The sequence below is a fragment of the Pteropus vampyrus genome, unplaced genomic scaffold (assembly GCF_000151845.1).
Source record: "Pteropus vampyrus isolate Shadow unplaced genomic scaffold, Pvam_2.0 Scaffold580, whole genome shotgun sequence".
NCBI lineage: Eukaryota > Metazoa > Chordata > Mammalia > Chiroptera > Pteropodidae > Pteropus > Pteropus vampyrus.
Window position 1 is genome coordinate 466749 of NW_011889361.1, and position 25707 is coordinate 492455.

General features: G+C 42.2%; 1 protein-coding gene across 1 annotated transcript in view; it reads left to right on the forward strand.

Annotated features, from left to right (window-relative positions):
- The window catches only part of WNT2 (Wnt family member 2), a 38869-nt gene extending 13520 nt beyond the window's left edge, over window positions 1–25349 (forward strand). Inside the window, exons 4-5 of the mRNA XM_011384438.1 lie at window positions 8332–8596; window positions 24514–25349. Coding sequence (XP_011382740.1) covers window positions 8332–8596; window positions 24514–24743 — 495 coding nt within the window. The 3' untranslated portion in view covers window positions 24744–25349. The remainder of the gene's footprint in view (window positions 1–8331; window positions 8597–24513) is intronic.
- Window positions 25350–25707: the final 358 nt, after the last annotated feature.

Below are 25707 nucleotides of genomic sequence, written 5' to 3' on the forward strand. Positions count from 1 at the left end.
CAAACACTAAGTGTAAAAACTCTTGTAGAACTCATTGAACCCAGAGAACATGAACCCCTGGGGGTTGGTGAACCCCAGTATGATAAATGCTCACAGAGTGATTTGAGGTGGCGACAGGCTTGGGTTACATCCTGCCCCAGCCACATTGGCTATTAGACTGAGGGCAAGGTCCTCAGCTTCAGGGTGTCTGAATCCCCTCATCTGTAAAGTGGGGCAAAAGTAGTATATACCTTACGTGCTTGGTAGGACTAAGTAAATAGTGAATATTAAGTTCTTAGCAAGGTTTGACATATGATAAGAGACTAATGAATGTTATGCCTCATTATTATGGTCTGGCAATAACTTGGAGCAGATAAATATAAAACAGGATTGTTCTAGCCTGAACAATGCATGTATTTCCTTCTTCCAAAGCTTTTTTTTTTTTCTTTTTTTAAATTCAGACTTCTGTCTCTGTGGTATAAAATGCAAACATTTATAAGTTTCTAAAATTCTAAGAGTAGAGAATAGCCTCTGTAGACCTGAAGACTTAAAATGCTCAAATTCAAAGATTCAAAGGCCATCAAAAATCAGCTAAGATTTTAACACTTAAGCAATTATGAGCTCATTGGAGATTTTTTATTGAGAAAAGTTATTCATTAAATTAAACTCATTTCCATGAGGCTAACCACCAAGGAGTCCTCAGCAGTCAAATTTACTTGCCTTTTTAAAAGCAGTCATGTCCAATAAGCAAGTTTTTACTGACAGTATGCCACAGAGTAAACATTAAATGGGATCAAGCAATTGGTGAGAGGACAATTGTTGATGAAGAATTGTGTTGACCAAGATGGTGATATAAAAAGCCATGAGGTACTGCCATTTGCAACAACATAGATGGATCTTGAGAATATCATGCTTAGCAAAATAAGTTAAATGGAAAAAGTCAAGAACCATGATTTCACTCATATGTAGGATATAAAACTGAAAGCAACAAATGAACAAACAAGACACACAAACGAAAACTCATAGACACGAACAATAGTATGGTGGTTACCAGAGGGAAGGGTGGGGCGGGGAGTACAAAAGGGTAAAGGGGGTCAAATATATTGGTGACAGAAAGAGATTTGACTGAAGGAGATTTGACTTTGGGTGGTGAACATACAATGCAATATACAGATTATGTGTTATAAAATCATATACTTGAAATCTATATAATTTTCTTAACCACTGTCACCCCAATAAATAAAAATTTTTTTAAAGAAGCCATGAGAGCTGTGAATATGTGAAGAGGAGCATAAGAGAAGGCTGAAAACGGAATCTTGAAAGCAGCCTATTTTAAAAATCAAAGATAAAGAAAGAAGAATAAGAGATCCTTTAGAAAAGATTTAAGAGACAAAACAGAAAACAAGACTTAACTGTGTCTGGGGGCTGTGGCCTATGTTTCTGGAAAAAGCAGTCAGCATCAGTCATTGGAGAGAGACAGCAAGTCATTGTAATGGGTTCTTTCTCATGTTTTTTCTTTCTGTTGTAAAAACAGTGATTGCACAAACAAAAGTAACAAGTTGAGCAGTGCCGAAGTATATCATAAAATGGGAACATTTCCTCCCCTCACGATCCTTGTCTCCTTCCAGAACATTTCACAGTGCAAATGGACTCAAGACTGTAGGCAGGACATATGCTGTTTCACCTCTTCCTTCTCCAAACCTCATTAAAGACATAGAGATGGGGTAAAAATGGTTTAAATAAACAATAAAGAGAATGGTCAAAGAAATGAGAGCGCTCAACAAATTTCTGGAGAGTGGAAAGGAAATGATGAAATCGTAACTGATAGAGAGGAAGGGAGAAGCCACAGCAGATGGTGGAAAAGAAAAAGCAGATGAGGCAATAGCCAAAGTGAGAACCAAGATGCCCTGAGAAAATTTCACATCCAAATGAGCACTGGAGAGAAGCACAGGCCTGAGACTGGGATTAACTGGAAAACCCACAAATGTAATTCCGAACCCCATCCCCTCCTCTCCTCCATTGAGCAGAACTCCTGGAAGTCAAGTCTTTCGGAGTTAGTTAGTACCCAGCATGATAACCAATGTCTTACTTACTCACCAGAAAACAAATCTCTCTGCCCCGTAAGCTCCACCCATATAACAAGAGTTCCTAAATACCTTTTTATGACTTCATTCTTTGATATGAAGAGACCGTCCAGGGATTATCATATATTTGATTAAATTCGGCACCATGAAATTAAAAAGACCAACAGTGCAGGAAAAATGGCCCCAAGAAGAAAAATCAACAAATCAGGGATGAGAAGATAATTTTTTAAAAGCTTAATTATTCTCTTTACGGAGATTCAAGAAGATAGTAAAATCCATGAACAACAAGAATGGACGCTTTGCAAAAGTGACAAGTAGAGAACAGGAAAGAACCTGAAAGAGAAAGCCAAAGAAATCTCCCAGAAAATAAAACAAGAAGCCCAAAAAAAGACAAACGGATTCTAAGGAGATCCATAAATAGCACCCATCTTTCCCAACTGAATTTGAAACCAGCTGAAAAATGAACAAGGGAGGCAGCTAGATGGAATAAACACGTCCGTTGCACTACTGAAAAAAGTTGCACTGAGGATGTAGCTTCGAAGCTATGAATTGCTTCCTAGCACTTCACCCCTGCACCGGGCAGCCTTACTCACCCTGTCACTGGGTGGGTGCTGGGGGCTGTGCAGGGGAGCCCCTTGCTGGAGGCAGGAGCTGATTTTAACTCATCATCTCCAAAGACAAAGAGCTCAGGAGCTCTCAAGCCCTGCTCCTTCCTCTAAACTCACAGTTGGGCAAGTCACTTCTCCCCCTGGGAAGAAATGAATAAGGGGGAGGAGAGAGCCAGGAGTGTTACTCTAATGGAATGTCTTCCTCAATAAACCAGGAAGTGTTAAAAATATTAAAGAGAAAATATGAGATACATGGAGGATGGATTCAGAAGGCTCAGCAACTGAGTAATTAGAATGCCATAAAGAGATACTTAAAACAATGAAGGGGAGGAAAATATGAAGAGAACGTCTCAGTGCTGAGGGACAAGAGGTTCCAGATTGAAAGAGCCCACTGACTGCTGAGCAGGATTAATTTTTTAAAAATCCTAAATATATTATTGTGATATTTTAGAACACCAAGGATAGTGGAAAGTTTCTAGAACCTTTTATGTAGGAAAAAAAACCACAAAGTGAAATGAAAACAAAAATCAGTTGCCAAAGAATCAGCCAGACATCAGCCTCCCAACCATAACACTATTGGCCAAACCCGGGGAGCAACACCGCCACAGTTTTCAGGGAAAATTATTTTCAACCCAGAATTCTATACACAGCCAAATTATTAATCAAGTGTTAGGGCTAAATAAAGACATCTTAGATATGCAAGAATTCAGGAAATGTGTCCCCTGAGCACCTTGAAGGAGTTACTCAAGAAGGGGCTGTAGCAAAGGAATAAAGGAATAAAACAAGAGAGAAGACGTGGCATCTAGCAGAGCGTGTCCACAACAGGAGAGCACGATGTCAGGTCTCGGCTGGATAGCCAGTCCAGGTTGGAGTAAGTAGAGGACCGTGGAGCTCCCCAAGAAACGAGGAGAAGTGATGGAGCAGGTGGAATGACTGTGAGAGTGGAAAACATTAAGTTATAGGAAATGCAACTGGTAGCCAGTAAAATGAGAAAACACCAAACCTCACTCCAGGAACGTTCTTCTTTGGCACAGAGATGGTGATATTGGATTATGGATTGTACAATGCAGTCCTGGCACTGTCCTTGGTTGTGCGGTTAACCGTTTTACATAGATGTTTATTGTTTTCAGTTTTTAGAATCAACGTCTAGACATATTGTGGAAGACTTAACTATAGTTACAGAACAGAACTTTAGTGCTATCAGCTTTGTCACTATGAAAGGACAGGCACTGTTGGCTGAGACTGGAAAGCAGAAGGGGAGAGGGACTGCAATATCTTCATAAGAGATAGCACCTGTGACTTCTGGATGAAGACAAGGTGTAAGATTGCTCCTTGAAGTTGCCGAGGTCAGCAGAATCGTGATACAACCATGTTGGGAGTTGGAGTGAGGGAAGTGAGGCCTGAGTTCTCACTCTCCATAATAAGAAGACTATTAGGAAATATGGAATGTTGATTGGTAGGTAAATAAACAGTGACAGGCAGACCTGCCACATTCAGTTGTGTCTGCCTTGCATTGCACCCTTCCAGAGGGCTAGTCACCTGTTATTGTAAATTTGTTTAGTTATGATGGCAATTTTCTGGCAGATGTCTATAAAATGTCTTGAGGATGGGATGCCTTTCTCTATTTCTCACAAAGCTGGCGGTCCACTAGCACAGAACTGGTCGTATAAGCATTTAGGACGAAAAGCAGAATTCATCGAAAGTGACTGATGCCGGGGCTGGGCTGTGCCAAAGGGGAGAGTCAGGACAGCAGAGAGAAGAAGGGTGCAAAGACTGCTGCTGCTTTTCACCCTGATCTTATCTGGACTATCTGATATTTTTAAAATCATGTGCACGCATTTCCATAATTAAAAAACTTGAAAGTAATCATTGAAAACAAACACAAGAAGCCCCAGACTATCTGGCAGCCCCTGGGATGTCCCCAGGTCCCCTTTGCTCGCTACTTCTTTTACTGAGCAAATAAAATGTGGCCAGCGGCTCTGTTAGCGGCCTGCGGGGAAGGCACCCAGCCCCTCACCCCTGAGACCCCTGGAGTGAGGGTGGGGCGCGGCCTTTTGGACAGGACCCTCTTCTACAGCCTGTTCCTCTAAAAACGCTTGGCTTTTACTCCACTGGTCACCTCCGTGTTTCATTTCCTCCAAAGAAGCACTTGGGCTAATTGTTGCTCGTGGCGGACTTTCTTCCGGAGGTGAGGATGTTTTGGAGACATAGGGTAGGACACAACTTCTTATTCAATAATGAGACATCTCTGTTCCCGGAACCGTAACGCCGCCCCCTCTGCGGGAATGGCTGGCCTGCTCCGACTCTCCTGGGCCGAGACCTGGGCGGTGGCACTGGAGCTCCTCTCGTCCTCCGTGGCTTTCCTGGCTTTGGGCGAGATTCTCAGCCAGGGCTCAGTGTAAGAAGCACCTGAGACCCGAAGTGCCCTCAAGACCCGGCCCCATCCCGCCCACAGTCTGATTTGTTCTGTCCCGGGGGAGGCCGGAATCCGTGGGCCGGAAGGACCCCCAGGTGATCTAATGTGCAGCCCGAATAAGAACCACTGCTTGGCTCTCTCCAGGAGCCAGGGAACTAGTCCCAGACTCCTGTGTTTTACTGTGCAGATAGTTGGACTCTTTTTGTTTTACTCTTTTTTTCAGACCGTGCAACCCTTCAGATAGCAGCCAGGTTGTAAAAGAGCATTCTTTCTCTTCCTCCTCTGTGTATACGCATGTATTCAGGACTTTAAAAGTGGATCATACCACATATATTATTCTGCATTTTGCTTAGATCAACTGACTTTTTTTTACGCCTGTAAGACTGATCTATCTCATTCAAAGACTACATAATATTCCATTATGCTTTACCATTTTCCTATTGATGTTATTTGGGTTTTTTCCTAATATTTTACTATTGCTAACTATGCTACAATGAACATCCAAGTGGGTGTGTGTCCTCAAAATCAATGCAAATATTTCCAAGATGGAATCACCAAGGTCAAAGGATATGTACATTTAAAATTTTTAAATGTGTTGCAAAAACGCTCTCCGTTTAAATGGCTTATCAACCTACTCTCCCACCAGCAGTTTGTTAAAAGCATCTCCTTCCCTATACTCTTACCAACACCAGATATCATCATCTATCTTTTTACTACTTGCTAAACTGCTAGGCAAAAAATAAAATAAAATAATAAAATAAAACAAGGTGTTGCATTTTTCAGTTTGTATTTCTCTGATTACTAGTGAAGTTGAACATCTTTTGTCTTTTTGTTAGTACTTTGTATTTCTCCTGTGAATAGATTTTTGATGACTATTAGTTTGGAAGATGCAATGCCATCCCCCCTATTTCTGTATTTTTTTCCCTGTTATAGTAGGTCTGTAATGTTACTCAGTTAATTCTTGATTTATTCAAAAGAAAGGAGGATAGCAGAGTATTAATAATTCAAAATTTGAGAAAAGCACAATATAATCTATATTAGGATTTTAAATGTGTTTCTTAAAGAGTGAAGAAACCTTTCTCACTAGTCCCTCAACAGATTACTCTTGACATCGTATTGGCCCAAATTGAATCATCATATGTCATCTGTTGAAAAAAAAATCGTGACAGGACAATGAAATTACTTTATTGATTTGGGCTGCTCTGGGGTCAGAGAGAAGCCTGGCTACCTCTGAAACACGTGGCTGCCCAACACCTGAATAAAGTGAGGAAGGAAGAGGGGAGTGGCCTTGGCCATTCAACAGTGAGTGAATGATGATCAGCAGTGTGCACCACTGTCCTGTGTATTTTTAGATTTATAAGGTGTATCATTAAGATCCAACTTAAATTAATATGCAAATTCCTCAATTAACCATATAAAAATAACCAGCTTTGAAGTTTGCAACCTGGGAACTTGTATTACAAAGGGAAGATGGTAATATTTCCTGTCATTTGGAAACCTAGGGGTATTATTTGTGAGTAAATGACTCAGCTTTGAAAGAAATAAGCTGTGAAGAATTAGCATTCATAATCAATTCCCAAGCTCAAGGGAGATCACAACTGACAATAAGAGACTGTCCCCAACAGGTACCTAAAGCAATGTGACAGGAAGAAGTGCTGTGGGGGTGATCGTCTTAGGGATCTCAACAAGACCATGGTTTTGGTCCTTGGCTCAGTTACAGAGCAGAAAAAGAGAACCCCCTGCCAAGAGTCCCCATCCTCAACTTGCATCCCCAAAACAGAGGGTATCTGGGGTGGGGGGCATAGATGGAGGGAGCAGGGCACCCTCTTGTTGACATTCTCCAAGATAGTACTCTGAACAAAATTCTTAAGGTAACAAACACATTAGGAGAACTATTTCTAACAAATTGGAGGTGGTAGTTGAAAGCCTGCTGTGCCCACTCCCTGAGATTCTGGTACAGTTGGTGTGAGTGAGGGACATGGGTGAGAGGCTCCGGCATGCAGCCCAGGTGGAGCTACCCAAACCACTCATGCTCACCCCTCCCCTAGACACCCCAAACATACAGATACCAATATTCCAGGGCCTCGCCATGGGTAACTGAAACCTGGTGCTCAGACCTGGTTTGCCTCTTCCACAGACTCGGTTTCTGACCAACACTCTAGCAGAACTGAGTGTGCAGAAATGTTCTTTATTCCAGAAAGTCAGTCCAAATTTATTCACATGCCTGGAAATGTGTCAAAAGCATTCTAGAGCTGAAGGAGCCAAGACCTCACGGTGGCCCTACGGCTGTTAATTCATTCCCAGGTTGGGCCTCAGCATCCAGATGTTTCCCACATAGCTAGTCATAGCGGATGGAGCCCTGTTACATTTGGAATTGTCCTCGTCAACATGAGCCAGCTTTAGAGGGCAAGGACGGAGAAGAGAGCAGGAGGAAGGTCATTAGTTTGGTCCTCCATGTCACAGAGATCTGGGCATCTTTAAAGAATATTGGCATGAACTCCTTTTCTGGAACTCCACTCCCCCATGTGCCCCCACCCCTGTATCTTTATATTTTGGGTGTTTGGTATTAGGCTCACTGGGTGACCTGGACTGCAAGCCTGTGCCACTAACACAATCCTAGGAGGGCTATCTTGGTCCCCCACTCTGCCCCACTTGGTTCCCATCTGTCCAGCAGCTTTCCCTCCTGAGATGCAAAAAATAAGTACATTATGGAAGCATAGGATTGTTGTGAAGACTAAGGTAATTGACACAGAGTGTAGAAAGCATTAACACAATGCCTAGAATGTGGAGAGAACCCCATAAATAGTAATAATCACTAGTATTGGCTTATTAAAAGATGCGGGTTTAGCAACTACTTTGTTCTTCTCATTTGAGTAATAATATACATTTTAATAATAATATACATTTTAATATAATAAAGCTTTATTTATTTAGAAAATGCTCTAATTTTCTTACTCTTCAAACTGGCCTTGTACCCTATTAAATTAAAATTGCTGAGGTTTTTGATATACTGATAACCTAATGGGGGTCACAGTTAGGCATTGTCCTCCACTCTCTCCCTGCCTCCCCACATGCTGTCATCAGGGCAGTGTGGCTGAAGTGACCAGCAAGTGACCTTGGACATCTCCCAGTCCTAAGCCCCAGGGTCCTGTATCTTCAGTCATTTTTTGGTTGCTCCAAAAGTTGTAGCATGTGTCACAAGCTCGAGTCCATCTCCACTGAACTTGCCTGTCTTTCCCCACAGGCTGTAAAGAGGTTTTTGAAACAGGAGTGCAAGTGTCACGGCGTGAGTGGTTCATGCACTCTGCGGACATGCTGGCTGGCCATGGCCGACTTCAGAAAAACGGGTGATTATCTGTGGAGAAAGTACAATGGGGCCATCCAAGTCGTCATGAACCAGGATGGCACTGGCTTCACTGTGGCTAACAAGAGGTTTAAGAAGCCAACGAAAAACGACCTCGTGTATTTTGAGAATTCTCCAGACTACTGTATCAGGGACCGAGATGCAGGTAAGTTCAAAACACTTCATTCACAGCACCTAATTCTTGCAATGGTCAATACTTCCCAATTTAAATGCAGTTCTGTATTTTCAGCCTGCCAATTTTATAAGTGCATCCTGCTGCTTTCAGGTTCAAAGCTCATGTTCTTATAATTCATGTTTAAAGTACACGAAGAGCTCTTCTAAGATTCTGAGAAATGGGAACCCAACAAGAATGTACATGGCAAAAAGTCAAAATATGCTAATTAGCAAAATCCTTCGGCCTGGACCAAACCTTTCCTGTGATCGTGAAGCTGAGAGGAGCTTCGCAGTGTGTCTTCTCCTTTATGAATCTCACCTCTGTGATTACGGAAGAGGGTCCTAGGGCTTTAAAGTTCACCTTTCTCGATATCTGCCATACTTCACATTCCCTTGCTCTTTCCAATATGCTCAGAAGTTGCCGAATATTAGAAAAGCAAGAATTCATCCCCACTGGTTTGGCTGTTGGTGGGCAGTGGATGAGGGCTGTGTAAGAAGCACTTCATTTATTAAAACCACACCCTTTCCTTGCATGCAACTTTTTCTCCGTCCTGAACTCGCTAGAGCATCTCCTTCAGCCTCAACACAGCTATTTCCACGTGTGTATCTCATATCTGTGCTGTTCTCCACCTCTCACCGCTCCTGGTCAGCACCAAACTCCAGGCTTAGCACAGTCTTTGCAAAGACTGGTACAAATGTGAATGAATACAAGTCTCAGTGGATAGGAGGTGATGGGAAACCCAAAGCCAATTTTGGCTCAAGCCAACTTCTCAGACTTAGTAGAAAGCAAAGGAATTCATTATCAGAAAAAACATTCTCGAATATAAATTCTGACTTTACTTTTCATTCCAAAGTAATTGCAAAGAACCAATAAAACAATGCAGATGGCAGCCAGCTCCTAACATTAGATCGACCAAGAGACACGATTACAAGAGAATATCACAAGAAGTCCAAAGCCTATTCTTTGTCCCAAGAGGTTGAATTTCCTTCACGGTTGATGAGGTAGCTCTTTGCAGCACTTGAGCAGGTTTGTACACGCAGTCTCTGGATTAATAACTACTGAGAGGAAGGGCCAGATTCTGTGCCCTGCTGCATTCCTGACATGCTTTGGGACCTCTAACAAGTCATCCTTTTTGTCGGGCCAAAGTTTTGGCAGAACCCCTGTGAAACCTGTGCTTTTTGATACAGAATTGTCTCAGAGGCTTGGGTCCCTTTCTGCCATTAACTAGCTGCTTAAATTAACTTCAGTCTCTTCAGACAGAACATGGAAACGATGATATCAGAATCATTTTAGGAACTACGTATTGACTCCTGTGTGCCAGGTACTGGGCTAAGATCATTGCACACATGGTTTTATTTAATCCTTAGAGCCGCCCTATGATATCAGTGCATTGGAATTGGATACTAGAGGAAAAAAGAGAAGAGGGTGGTTCCTGGTTGATCAATACCAAGCAAGGACGAAATTCGCATCTTATATTTTAAAATCAGATAAGCAGCCCTGGATGTCATCATCTCAGTTGTACGGGCAAGAAAAGTGAATGATCAGCTCAAGATCTCATTGGTCTTAGAGGGGACAGATGTCTGGCTCTCTGACCCCATGACCTGTGCTCTTGACCCTTACACTATGATAGTTTGTCCCTGCCTATCTCCCAGAGTATGTATGTGAAGAGGCCTTGTGAAGTAAAAACCTCATTGCAAATGTAAGAGGACCTGCTTCCCTGAAATATCTTTTCTCGTTTTTTTTGGATTGGAGCAGTTTAAACAGTGAAACAAACAATTATGCTTGATGATCCATCATTTCACTGCCTCCTGAATATTCAATGAAATAAAGACCTTACTTTCTCTTCCCACAGAAGAGATTCTGAAACCCCTGATGTACCTTCAGGATACTAAGTTATTCTTGCACACTTTGATTTTTCTACTCCCTGTAGTAGAACACGATTCTGCAGCACCTGCCACGTGTTATGGCTTGACTTACATTCTCTCCTTGGTTTTCATGGGAAGCCTATTGGTGGGTATGTTATTATTTCATTTTATGGGAGAAGAAGCTGAGGCTCTGACAGACAGGTTATGGATTTTGCCCAAAGACTCTCAACTGGTAAGAGGCAGAGCAGGGACTTGAATGTGAGTCCATCCATTCTTTTAATCATTTTACTCTGCCTCCAGAAGTGCCAGCCACAAGGCACACCGCAGCTGGTGTGGGCTTTCTGAGAGAACCTATATAATCTGTTCATGCTCTTAATTTATTTATCTTCTCCCTTAGGCTCATTTAAGCTTATCTGACTTGAGGAGATGTGAATGGTTGGTGTTGATTAACCAGGAGCCACCCTGTTATTCTTTTATTATTTAAGTAACCTGTTCTAATATATTAGATCAGATTTCCACTAAGATTCCTAGATTATTCATAAATTACGTGAACTATATGTAATGCCTTCTTTAGCTGAGCCTAAGAAAATGCAGTCATTAATGCAAACCTTGCAATATTTTTTTAATTCTGTTGACCATCAGATGATTACTTCAGTGAAAATATGATTCAGGGTATTTGACATCATGTAAGCAGAGAATATTTTTTTTGTTCATATTTGGAGGCATGTACAGATAGCCAGCCACATGTATGAGATGCAGCTTTACCTTGAGAAAGCCTGTTTCAACCACACAGGCTTCATACCTGTCTGTATAATTGATGACCTTCTATAGACGAGGCTTTATCCTGGCCATAGCGTGCACTTTATCAAGTCGGTCAAAACAGTCGTGGAAGTGTGTGGTTCAGAAACATCCTGGAGTAGCTCCTAACTTCTGCTTGTGGAGGCAGGGAGATGGGACAGATCTGCAAGAAGGGGAGATTCCTGCATCTAACTCACACTGGCATTCCTTCTCTGAGCTCTGCTCCCTCCTCTGAAACAAAGGTATTGGGTGGATGCTGACATCCTCTCAGCATGCAGATGTCACTGAAAGAGCACATCACTGAGGAACCCTTCTCTTACTAGAATCATACTATGTTAGGAACGGCCTGTTTTCTGGTAAATGGAACTCCCACATGTTCGAAATGGGTTACCATCATAGGTATCCAGGCTCTAAAATAAGTCAGAAGTTTGCAGTCAAATTTAAAGCAAATGATGTGTGTGTATGTATGTGTGTGTGTGTGTGTGTGTGTAATCTTTTTTTTCTCTATGAAAATGAACATAACCTTTCCCTGGAGTACATCTTGTACCATCCAATCTGCTTTATTATGCTCATATTGTTTTATTTTTCTTTTTAAAAATATCACACAGATTTAATATTCAACTTATTAGGCACCTGCTACTTACCAGCACTAGAAAAGCAATGGTGGTAGGCAGGTTGAACATTGTCAAGTAATAGATTCTTGGAACTGACTGCCTTTGCTCTTGCTGGTCAGCACCGGTTTCCTGTTCAAGTTAACTTGGATTTGACTGGAGCAAAATGGCTTGTGTTGTCATTTCAATTTGTGGAGTGAACATATCTATAGGTCTAGTCTACTGTTTGCCGAAATGAGGCCCCCTTCAGAGACCTATTGAGTCAAAATCTCAGGGAGTTGTTCCTGAGATTCTGTATGTGTTTGAAACTTAAACACATCAAAATTTGAAAAATCAATGGTTTAGGTAAACCATGAATCCTGATTTTTCTATAAGTATTGGGTAAGAAGAAATCCAGGGAGAAATTATTATTTTGGGTGGTGAGAGGGATATCTGATCTCTTACAAAGAAGTTCTTTATTTGAGGATTTCTAAATAAATGTCACCCCAAAAATATCCCCCACACTGGCTTGCCCAGTATAATAGGGTGTTTCTTCACATTTAAGCCCTGCATTTTCAGAAACCCTTTTTTACTGTAAGCACATTAAAATTATTTCAGCCAGACTCCAGGTGGGGAAGGGTGATGGGAACATTGGGTGAATTCTGCTAAGAGTTAGGCCCTGTGCTACACATCTATATGCATTTTCTCTTAATCTGCACAGCAGTGCCCTCTCTTTAGAGAGAAGGAAACTGAGGCTCTGAAAAGCTACTTAACTTGCCCAAGACTTTGTGGCCTGTAAGTGGTAAACAAAACAAAATAAAACTCAAAAGAGAAATCTATACTTTTCTCACTATACCACTTTACCTTCTGAAATTTGAGAGGGAAGGGGAGATCTGTGTAATAAAGAGGCAGCCTAGGGACGTGGGAACACAATCGGATGATGAGGTATCCGCAAAGTGGGAAGGTAGGAAGTGGTTAGGCTCAACTCACCGAGGTTTGGCTCAGGTTACCTTGACACTCCGGTCAATTACAAGCCCTTCAAGGTTTCAAGAGTGTTAATGATGTTTATTGTTCCTAAGAAATGATAAGCTCAAAAGGCAATTATGGAAGAAATTCTTATGGCAACAACAACAACAACAAAAGACCTTTTCCCCTAGTCTTCAACTATAAATATTCCCCTCAGATTCAAAGAGTACATACAACCATGTGATGCCGTGCATATGACATTCTGCAGGCCAAATTGGAGGATAGATCTAGGGAACCAGGCTTTCTGGGATGGGTATTCTGGCAATTTGTGGTTATCTACTCTGGTTATTGCTCCAGGCAGCCATAAATCAAAGAAGCCCTTAAGTTAGAGATAGGTTCATCTCCAGCTAAGGAATGCTGCTGTCCCCTCCAGAGAAGCGTCTGCACCTAATCACAGGCCACTTTCACTGGTTCTGATGTAAAAGCCCTGACCTGGGCCAGAGGTCACCCTGAGGTCTCCTCATCAACTAGAGGAAACAAGCAACTCTCCACCCCTTCTCCAGTCAAGTTCAGAAAACAAACAGTCCAGCGGTTGTTTAACTTGTTGCCTGCAGAAAGCTCAATACCTGGCTGACAGCTGTAGGCTGTGAATGGTGTAAGTGCTCAGATATCACGGTTTTTTTCCACGTAAATCATATTTGGCAAACAGCTCAGAATCCATAGGAACACAATTTCAACCGTGGTTTACAGAGATTGGGGTTCTAGACACGTCCTGTAGTGTGTGGTCAGCTTTGCAGGACCTCTGAACACTGTGACTTTGACCTGATTAAAAACAAGGGAGCAACATGTAAGCAAATGGCAATGGGTGGACCTTATTTTGATACTAAATGTACAGTTCCCACCAGTTCACGTTAAGGCCCTCGTTCCTTCACGGAACAAATGTTTGTTGAGCCCCTTCCATACGCCAGACACGATGATAAGCCCCAGGAATGCAAAGCTGAGGAAGATGAGCTTGGTCCGTGACCTCATGGCCTCATAGGCCCCAGTCCCAGGTTGGCAAGGGGTGGGACACGGCCCTTGAGTCCAGACAGGAAAGTGGTGTTTCTTAGGTTTCAGTCCTCACTCCATTGCTTAGTTGCAAGGTCTTTCCTATCATTTGTCATTCTGAAAAAGTTATTTACTCCTTTCTGCTTTGGGGCTTATTATAGGCACTCATGAATTAATATCTAAAATTTGCTAAGATAGCTAGACCAGAGGAGAGCAATATGAAAAATGTACTTGTGAGGCTTTTAAGTCACCATTTTCATAGGCAATTAATTGATTATGCTGCATAATTAATATTAATTATTATCCAGTGGACCATCTTTTCAAACTGTTAGTGGCATGTAATGCCATTAACCTGTCTCTCCTTCCTAAAACACTCCATTTCCTTGTCCTCTGTAACACCACATCCTCCTGGTTTTCTTCCTGCCCCAATAGCTGGTCTTTTGCAGTTTCAGTTGCTAGTTCCTTCTCTTCCACTTTCTAAATTCTGAAGATCTTCAGGGTTCCTTCCCAGCCTTCTTCTCTTCTCTCTGTATCTTCTCCCTGGGTGGTCTCCTTCATTTAACTATTTCAGTCCTCATCTGTGTCCTCTCTCCTCCCGAATCACACAGACATCCACCGCATCGGTCAGACCACACACCTGTAAGTCGGTTGTTACCCTACTTTCTCATTTCCACATCCAGTCAATCACCAGGTCTATCTGGTATCAAGTATCTCTCTGCTTCTCCATCTCGGAAAGCCTTGTTCTCATTCATAGCACATGCCACCAGTTTTAGTTAACTTGTTTAAATATTTGTTTGTTACCTGTCTGTTCCACTAGACTCTGATTCTGTGATGGCAAGAACTACATCCGTCTGTTCACCACTGGGTCCCCAGCACCTACTAAATAGACATGTGTTGAATTGAATTGAATGGCAAGATATAAACAACACAAAATATGTTCATCGTGTTAGCTGAATTCTTAGATATGTTGGTACAGTGTCATAGCTTGAAGATAACTTGATTTCTCCAACAGGTAATTACTAAACATGACTTCACTCGTCACTGATTGATTACTTTGTAATACACAGCTTATGAAAATTCCTATTTAATCTTAACTTAAGTGTTAAGTGGATTTTCCCCTCATATTCAAGTGCATTAGTGGAGCATTTACAGAGCTGAAGATGTTACTGGCTGCCCATTTCCCTGGATGAGATAAAAAGTCTCCAGTGCAGTGGCAGACTTTATCTATCGCTTTTAACTGCCACTACTTCTTTTACTCTTCGGGGGCCTTTTTCTTTGACTATTATCAGTGGAATTACTGGGTAGTTCATCCATTTTCATTGTTAATATGAGAAAAAATATTACTAATTTTATTTTGCTGTAGACGTGATCTGTAAATCTGCATTACTTTTCAGAATATAGACTTTCTAAAATTACTATACTTCTAGGGTATACTAAAAAGTGCCCTGATTTCAAATAATTGACAGTGGCAATCAGATTTAATTTATGAAAATACAACTTATTTCTTTCAAAACAAAGAAAATTTCAGGAAAAAAATTTCAAGAAACAATTTTATTTCTTTTGGTTTTGAAGTCTTCGATGTAATTTCAACTACTAACAAAGAATTTACCAAATAGATGTCTTTTTTTGTGTGTGAAAATAGAGAAAAATTAATTTCCAATTACCATATTATTGTGTGCAAACAAAAGAATGATGTGATGTTCAAGTACTTTAAAATAATGTATCTACTTAATTCATCTAAGCTTTCTCACGAAACTAGTTTGTGCCGGTGTGGTAAATCTCCTCTTCAAAGTAATCATATTTCACACTCTTGGGGACAAAGCCTGCACTGTGGAGTAGGAGACTCTGGGGCTACCTATTGCTGCCTATTGCTATTTCTACTGATTACTAATGGGGTAGCCATTGACAAATTAACTTCTCTGAAGGTATGTGTCAATGGCTTAAGATAAATGTTTCACCTAGAAATTCTTAAGGTTCTGATGAGTCCATAAATGAATAATTAATTGTTAATTAATTTTACTCTGCTTGCAGTTACAGAACCAGAACTTGATGCCACAAACTCTAAGTTGTCATTTTGAATTTCTACCATGTAAAAATGTGCCACAGTTTTTGTATATGTTCTCTATATTCAAATGAGGTAATTTGAATAGAAACAAGCTTTTAGCTAGTCTACTCTCACTGTAGTGCCCCAGGACTAGGTGACTGCTCCCTGGAGAAGTATGCCTCATTTGGAGAGGGACGGCTGATCTTAATTTTAAGAAATTATTTTAAATTTAATATTTAATAAATCAGAAAAATATATGTTGGCCACCTGAGCTTTATGCAGTATATAGAAGAAATATAAAACTTAACCCTGTCCTTGGGGAGACAAGATACGTGAGAAATCATCAAACATTTCAAAATAGTGTATGAGCCCTATTGCATGACTTGCCTTATAGGACTTAGGAAGGAGGTCAGCTAGGCTTGGAGCAGACAGAGAGAGCTCTCTGAAAGGTACAGAAGTAGGCCTGAATCTTGAAGGATGAGAAGACTTTCAATCTAAAAGAGGGAGAAGAAAGCCCAGAGCAACAGATAAGAGTAACTCTTATGAGTCAACAGTGTACAGGTCTGTGATATCAGAAAGTCACTTCAGTGGGACAGTGAGAAGGTAGCCTGATTAGAGGGTGCAGGTGAGAAGTAATGGGAAATAAACTTGGGTAGACTAGTTTGTACCAGATATGGAAAGCCTTGAAGAGTCTGATTTCAACAACTTTAATTCATGATGGGATTTGCTAATTTAATGGGACATGCTTTCCTGTGCTAGTCACTTTTCCTAGTTATTATGAAAACATTGAATAAAATCATCTGAGATAAGTGGAGACATTGTCTTTCCTAGCTTTAGCTTTGTGATTCTTAATGAAAGGAAGAGGTAAGCCTTGCAAGTATGAATGTGAGGTCTCTAACATTCGCTCTTTAACATTCTTTTCTTCCCTCCATAAATCTGTGTCATTAGTGACAACGCGTAAGTCAACCAGAGGAGAAACAGCCTATTGGATGACGGGCTTAAGTGAATCTTGCTTTACACTCTAATGGTCAACATATGGGCTTCTGTCAGCCTGGAGTGGCAGGAATTTCCAAAGACACAGGCCCATCCACAGAGAGAGAGCATGAGAGAGCGCCCTTCCTCCAGGTCCCAGAGGTGTGGGTCTGGGAACTATTAGCAAAAGCCCTCCATCCTGCTCTGCTGTCAGGAAGATGCATGTCGGTGGAGACAGAAATGCTTTTGCCCTGGGAACCCTGACTCCGTTATTAATTTTATAGCTCTGGGGATGGGATGCTTTATTCTGTAAAGTTCCTTCAGCATTGCCTACAGAAAGTTCATTATGTGGTCCCAAATTTACATGATTTTGGAACTTTGATTCTTCATCTTTTTCCCTATGACTATACGAGCTCTTGTGTGAGTCAAGGTGAGGACAGCGCCTAAGGGGAGGAGAAGGGTAGATCTGGCTGGAGCCCACACCTCCCATGGCATAGACCTTACAGACTGCCTGGATCTTACAGATACTGAATCTAGGCAGATGACCTCATGACAGTGTGGTGTGTAAAGATGGCGGAAGAAGATTGGGCTTGCTGAGCCTGCATCTGCCACACTGCCTGGGGACTGGGCTGTGTGCCCAGGCAGGCCACACAACTGGGCACACCTCACAAACATAAAGCAAAGGGAAGTCTGGGAAATGAGCTTCCGACTTGTCACTTCTCTTAAGTAAACCGAGTAAATCAAAGTGCAGTAAGAGGTAACATATTTAAGCAATATAAATGATGGTTTAAATAAACATACTAAATGCAAAGCATCTAACTATATGTTTATCCTTTTAACATATCAATTTGGGAGGCTAATTTTGGCTGTTACTCAAAAATATTTTTACAATTTCACCTTCGAAATATTTTTTGAGCCAGGCACATGTGCTTCTGTAGACATCGTATGCTGCAGATATTTGATTTATAAAGATCAGTTTGGTTTTTGGAAGTTATTCAGAGAATCTTAGAATAAAGTCTGGAATAAAGTGGTCAGGCTATGTCCTCCATTTTGGGTGAGATACAGATTGATGCTATGGGCTTTCAGAACCAGAAAGTTCTGCTTAGAGAAGGTTCTTCCTATACCAGTCAAACTTTTGTCTTCAGCTGCTGCCACATCAGTGACATACGATAAAACCACCTTGAGGGCACGCATGTTTTGGAGATGTCACCTTGATATTGCAAATGAATTAATCTCATTTCTCAAAAAGGCGACAGGAATATAAGTACAGGAAAAATGCAGTGTAAGCTACTAACACCATGTTAATTCACCTTGTTCACTTTCTAACATAACTTTAGGTGTCTTAATTGTCTATGGCATATCATGCACTAGAGAAAAACTCCCCTCTAAAAAAGTTGCATATCATGACCTTTCCAAGTTCTTCATTTGATAAACTAATGAAAGGAAAGAGGAGGAAATAAGCTAATGCGCTGATTGTGTAATGTTACACGCGAGCCTGCTTTTCGGGGCCTGCCAGGGCATCCGGATGAAGCTCTCTGCTGAGATGCCAAATATCACAAAGGTCGAGAGCTGCGGAGTCAGACAAGCCTGACTTCAAAACCTGACCCTGCCACCTGCTGGCCATGTGATCTTGGGCAAGCAGCTTAAGCTCTCTGACCCTCCATGTCCTCATTTCCAAAATGGTGGTGATAATAGTACTTACTTTATTAGCTTACGAGCATTAAATAAGATAATGTGAGCAAGTGCTTATTATAGGGCCTCTCCCATGTCGGTGCTGTGAACATACTGGTCCCCATTATGAACAGAAAGAAGAAAAAGAAGATAAAAAAGAAGGTAGAGAAGGAAGAAAGGAGAAGAATAAGGGAAAATAAAAGATAAAAAGAAAGGGTGGATGAACCTCAGCTCAATACGGCTTTGAAAATGTGTAAACTGTCCCTTCTGGGCTCAAGGCTGATAATAGGTGTAGCTAGCTGGCTTTGTTTCCCCAGGAGCTCTTGTGGCCCAGGCAGGGGTGAGTGACTCATTAATAAGTCGCTATATTATTTAGAAAAAAAAGGTCTAAAAATATATGTCCCAAATATTCAGAACTAAACAAGTAAGCAGGTCATAAAACTCAGTGGCTCCCTTTTATAAAGAGCCTGTGCATACACGCACACGCACTCATACGCACACACACACGCACGTGCACACATGGACACAAACAACGAATGCATAGTCTTGAGTTTAATCTTTTATTTTAAGAATAATGGTGATACTTTTAGTTTTGGAAAGGCTAATGGGAGGTTCCTGGGACAGTATAACTCTATTGTTATCAATGAGTTCTTATTATAATTCCAATAAAAGAAAGCAATACCAAAAAATTTTGGATAGTTCTGCACTCCAGAAATGGAGTTTTGATAAAATGGCTTTATATTCTTCTCAAATGACAGCAAGTGTCAATACTGCCCTCCACCCTAGAATCGGTTGTTAGATCTAACGAGGTTCTGACCCCAAACCAGGTCAATTTGTAGTCTATCGCTTTGCAGCCTCCTCCTCTCCCCAGACCTCAGAACCTGCCCTTCACTCCCTGGTGGCCCATTCCTGGGTGCTGCTGACACCTCAGAGGTGCCCATTACCCCTCCAGGCTGTTCTTCCATCGTGGCTCTCAAACTTCAAACACCCCTCTCATCTCCCCCTGTTTCTGGGCCCTCATTTTGCTCTGTTAGGGTGGCCAGTGGAGAGTGATTTGTTCAGATCAATCTCGTTTTCCAGCATCCTCTACCTGCACGTTGAACTACTGAGCCAGCTACTGCTGCCTTGTCTCCTTTACTAAAACTGCTTCTGGGTTAAGCTCTTGTCAGTTTGCCACTGCTTTGTCTGCTCTTCTCTGTTTTGAAGGTGTCGAGGTCACTTCACTGAGCAATTCTTCTGTTCAGAGAGTCTACTTCAGTTTTCTGCACTTTGGGGGACAAAAACCACCATGATCATTACTCAAGGCTGAGTTGGACCATCAGCTCAGACCTCCTCAGGCTTCAAGCCACTGGGGAAAGACCACCAAATTCAATGTCAGTAAGAGGCCTTCAGCCTGATTCAGGAATGAGACTTCCTATCTATCCTGACCCTCTGTGCCCCACAGCCCCACGGAGGACAAGGAAATCTAATTGCATGGCAACGTATTTATATTCTGATAAATGCATTTTGGTAGAAGTGAAGAATATTTACTGGTGTGAAGGACTTATGAACAAAACACTAAAAAGTAAAAATTCGGAGTCACCTCTTGGATGGCAGGTTATAGTGCTTTTCACACTCACCGGGGGTCTCATTTGCACTCTTGGCTTCAGTCATTACCACTGGGCAAAAGATCTCCTAAGCTGCATCTCCATCCTGACCTCTCTCCTGAGTCCCAGAGAACATTTTCAGTGAGCTTTTCTACCTGGATGACCCACAGTCATAGCATGTTGAAAACTAAACTAATTATCATTTCTCAAAGCCTGCCCCTCCCCAAGTGGTCCCCACCTCAGGGATGTCACCAGCATAAACTCAGTCACTCAAGCCAGAAACCTGGAAGTACTTTTTGACTCTTCTCATCCTCTCAGCCATCCGTCCAATCAGTCACCACATCCTGAAGTGCTGCCACCTTAACTTCTCTGAAGTCTGTTAACGTCTCCTCTTCCCACTGCCACTGTCTCCATCCAGGCCACATCATGTCCCATCCAGAGTCCTTTATTGGTCTCTAACTTGTCTCCTTGCCTTTACTCTGGCCCCCTTCAATCCATTTGACTTCAGCACCTATAGTGATTCATCTGAATCACAAATCATGTTGCCTTTTTGTGTGAAAACTCTCAATAGCATTCCCTGGCCTTGGTTAAAATTTAACCCCGCTACTCTATTCCACAAGGCCTTCACAGTGCAGCTTCTACCCACCTCTCCAGCTCATCTCTTTTCACTCTTCCCTTTGAATGCTACATTCCAGCCATGTTCAACACGTTTCTGCTCCTCACATATTTACAGGTCTTTGCAAATGTGGCCACCTTCTATCAGCGCCTCCTTCTTCTTCTTGTTATTGACATATGCAATGTAAAGTGCACATATCACATGTGAATAGCTCAGTAAATTGTCTCAAATGAGTCACCCATATAATATGTGCCCAGATCAAGACCTGGAGGACCAGTATTCCAAAAACCTCTTTCATGCCTCTTTTCACTACCCCCAAGAGAAACAACTACCCTGACTTCTAATAGCATAGACTATTTTTTCCCACTTTTTTACTTATATAAATGAATACCTACAGAATTGTGTCAGATATCTCTTGCTATATAACAAGATGCCAATAAACTTAAATGGCCTAAAATAACCTAAAAGTCCCATCTTCAGCCTCATTACTCCTTGCAGCCATGCTCTATCACCTGCTTCATCACTAAGCTTCTTAAACACTGCCTCCACTCAGTGTCCACCTGTCCCCTCTGCCCATTTGCTCTTCAGTCCGCTGCATCCATCCGGGTCATTCCACAAAAGTTGCTCTCATCAAAGGGCACCAGTTATGTCCTTACTGTTGAACCAAACGAACATTTTTTCAGTCTTTTCCTACTTGACACCCCCCGCTACCCACTCCTTAATTCAGTGAGTCACCAAATCCTAATGATTCTCTCTCTTTGACCCATTGTGTATTTGTCTTACTTCTATTTCCACTCATTACCTCTTGCCTGGACTAAGCCCTAAGCCACTCTTTCAGACTTACCATTCTGATATGGTTTCCCTTGATTAAAAATCTGGACTAGTTCACCATGTACCATGGAATAAAATCCAAACTGTAGCAAGGCAGGAAGATTCTTTAATCCATTGCCCCAACCTCCCTTTCCCTGCTCTTTGCCTAACACACACCTGTGCCTTGGCCACATTGAATCTGTAATCTCGTGAACTTGCCCTCTGAATTCTGCTGGGAGATTCTCTCTTGCCTGGAATGCCTTTCAGCCTATTTTCCCCTGCAAATCTATTCATTCTTCATGTCATATCTCTAATGCTACCTCCTCTATAATACCGTGCTGTTAACAGCTCCTCTTCTGATCCTGTTTGCTACTATTAATATTGATGCCGATAAATATTCTAAGATGCTTGGCTCCCTTCCTCTAGAACATACGCTTTTTAGGGAAGGATCTTTGTTTTGTTCACTGATATATCCTGAGCTCCCAGAACTGTGCCTCACATATAGTAGGCACTCGGAAAACATTTGTTAAGTGAATGAATGGTTGACATTTATTGAGCACTTATGATGCCAGGCATTTTCACACTATCTCATTTCATCCTCACTACAGCCCTGTGAGGAAGAAACTATATTTATCTCAATCTTGCATGGGGGGAAACTGAAGCTTAATGAGATTAAGTAACTTGCCCAAGGCCACATTATTGATACATGACAAAGCCAGGACTTGAACGCTGATTTGTTCAAGCCCTAAATAACCTCACTTCACCACCTTTGAGCTTTGTCTACCATGGTGCTTTGCACAAAACTCTACTGTAGGTTACAGCAGGTTTTCAGCAAATGGAACTTTACCTTGAATACTGAAAATATTGCTTTACATATTTGTTTCTTCATTTATATTATGAGTTCTCTGAGACTAGGAAGTGAATACTAATTATTTTATTTCCCTACCACCACTACCAAAACCTCCAAACAGCCAGCATAGTGTCTTACACATATTTGTGTTCACTAAATGTTTATCGAATTAAATAAATGAGTGTGTTGTTAAGAGGCAGCATTTGGCAGAGTCCTTTTTGCACAATCAGTAATTTTGAGCATTGTCCTGTTGGTTGCTGTGAATTCAGGCCTAACTGCTGCCTCTTCTAATCCTTTGCTTCTTCAGCGCGATGTAGGCTCAGGGCCATCCCTGGCTGACCCGCCCACCACCCTGACCCCAGCCCTTTGCCATCCTTCCTGTCCTCATGACATTCCCCTGACGGTCTTCCTGCTGTCAGTGGCTTGATCACGCAAAGCAAGTTCTGCACCCCCCGCCCCCACTTCTTCTTGAGCCCATACCCTGCTTGAACCTGGCTGCTTCCCTGGTCATTCTTGACAGTCAGGGCAACATGACATTTATATAGATAATTGGAACACAGTGCAGATTGCGATAAACCCAGAGAGAATCATGAGGCACTGCAGAAGTTATGAAGAGGGAGAAATTCCTAGTTAAATGATGGAGGAACGGAAAATAAATTAAGTCACTGTCTTTTTCATCCTGATAACAAAAAATTTTTTTTAAATAGAGAGTTTAGCTTTTCTAGGTCTATCAACTATTTAGGATTGTTAATTGCACGTAATAGAAACTAGAGTGGTAGAAGTTTTCTGAAAGGGGAAATTTATAATCAAGATACAGAGTCTCTAGAAACCCAAAACTTGGAATACAGCCAGGCCTCAGTGAAAGATGGAAGGAGGACTAGAAAATAGTACAGGATCTGGGCAGCATTCTCTTTTCAGATCTCACCCTTGTCGTCTATATATCTGCCTCATTCTTGTCTCTCTGTGGATCTCTTAGTCCACAGACCTCAATGTGGTACACGGCTGCCATTGGCTACTGAGTTTATACTTGGCAAGACGGTTTCCATCAAAATCACAAATCCCCAGGAAGACATACTTGATTGGCCCAGTTCAAGTCAGGTGCCCACCCCTGCTCTAATCACCTGCTACCAACAGAGCAGGGTAATGTTGTTCAGTTATGGCTGCCAGCCACCCATCTCTGTTCAAGAGGAAGAAGCAGAAAGGATTGTTGTAAGCTGAGCAGACTCTCCAAAAATGTCCACAAGTCTTGCTTCTGTTGTCTGACAATGTCCTTGTGAAAGAATTCCGGGTGTTTCCTCAGAAATGGAACAAATTAAGAGGCTTTCTATCTTGGAGATTCTTTATCAAAAACAAATACATAAATATGAATTGCCATTTAGCAAACATCACCCTAATTAGCTAAGATGATGTTCCTCTGGTCATTTTTAACAGTTTTTTTTTTATGCCAATTTTGTTTATCAAAGGCCTAGAATCCTGGCCTGTGAGACCACAGCACAAAAGATAAACCCGGCTGGGCGTTGCTTCCTCCTCAAGGTCTCACGAATGATACCAGCACCTCCTCTGCAGCAACCAGAACTCTCTCCTCTTCCTAATAAGTCAGTGTAATCAGGTCTGAGGAGACAGAATCCCCTCCCTTGGAGGGCGCCACACCCCAGCAAATTCCGAGAGAGATAACTTTGGCCACTGCTTCCTTAATGGGGTTTGAGATCAGGAGAGAGGGACTAGGATAGATCCTTTTTTTCCACTCTGATCTGGCCTTGCCCATCCAGTGATCCATATTTCCAAGGCTAGGTAAGAAAAATCTAAAAAATTTATCTACCTCAAAAGTGGGAATGCTGAAGTCAGGTTCCTCAAAGCTTCACTTACATCCATCCGTCCTGGGCTTGGCCCTCTAAGTACCACCACACTCCCTGCAGTTGGCCACCAGGGTTGACCCATGCTGCATGGGCCCCCAGAATTGGTGGTACAGTCCCAGGATGTGGTGAGGTGAGGTCAGAGCCCTATCCTGGGGTGTGACTTCATAACTCTTCTCAAGAGGCATGTTGCATTCCACCTACACCTTTTCAGTGACATCTCCCTGGCTTGTCTTCCAGGCTCCCTGGGTACAGCAGGACGTGTGTGCAACCTGACCTCCAGAGGCATGGACAGCTGTGAAGTCATGTGCTGCGGGAGAGGCTACGACACCTCCCATGTCACAAGGATGACCAAGTGTGAGTGTAAGTTCCACTGGTGCTGTGCCGTCCGCTGTCAGGACTGCCTGGAGGCCCTGGACGTGCACACGTGCAAGGCCCCTAAGAGCGCTGACTGGGCGGCTACCACATGACCATAGCAGAGGTCACCGTCCGCCTTCCCTCTCTCAAGAACTCCACTGGATCTGAAGGACACTGGGCCTTTGGGTTCTCTTGGGGAGATATTTCCTAAGGCATGTGGCCTTTGTCTCAACAGAAGCTCCTCCTCCCTCCCTGGAGGCCCCGGGACAGGGCCACATGCTGCACGTAGAGCAGGCCCTACTCTCTTCACTTCCGGTACTCTGGGGCACATCTCTGCCTGGTCACTAGAGGGGAGGGTGGGGGTGGGCCCAGATCACTGTCTCCACCCACCTAAAGGGTTCCTCTTTTGAGAGCATTTGGCCTGAGGGAGAAGGAGTGTCTCAAATGAGCTTTCTCTGTTTTTCAACAAATGATCAAGTTAAATTCCATACTTCTCTCTGGAGGGTAAAGTAAAGAAAGCAAGATGGACTGCCACTGAATTAACTTTAATTTTTGAAAAGACCAAGCAAGGCTTTTGCCCAGTCACGTGACTTCTACAGCCACTACTGCCAGGGCTAATTGGTAATCACCTGGAGAATGGTGGTTTTCAATAAACTTTAGGTTTAAAATGCATATATTTCAAGGCATTTATGACCATATTAAAATCTGATGTGACAAGGTGGGACCGTTGTCCTTTGGTACAGCAATAGCAAAAGCCTCAGAAAGTGATTGCTTTGCGTAACTGCCCCCTGATGTAAAGAACCTTTAGGTAATGAGACTTTTTTCTCACCTAGGATCTGAAGGGAGTTAAAAAGAAGATTGACAGTCTGGCAGTATTCTGTAACTATTGGGTAAAGATGGAGGAAAATAACTTAGTGAGTGATATATCAGAAAATGTGTCTGTACAGATAAGGAAAAGGGAGGGAGGGATAAAATTCCTATCTGGTATGATGCATGAGGCCTATGGAATTTTGTAGCTGAAACAATTTTGAGGATGAAAATTTTTGAGATAACAAGAGAAGGGAACCAAAATGCTGA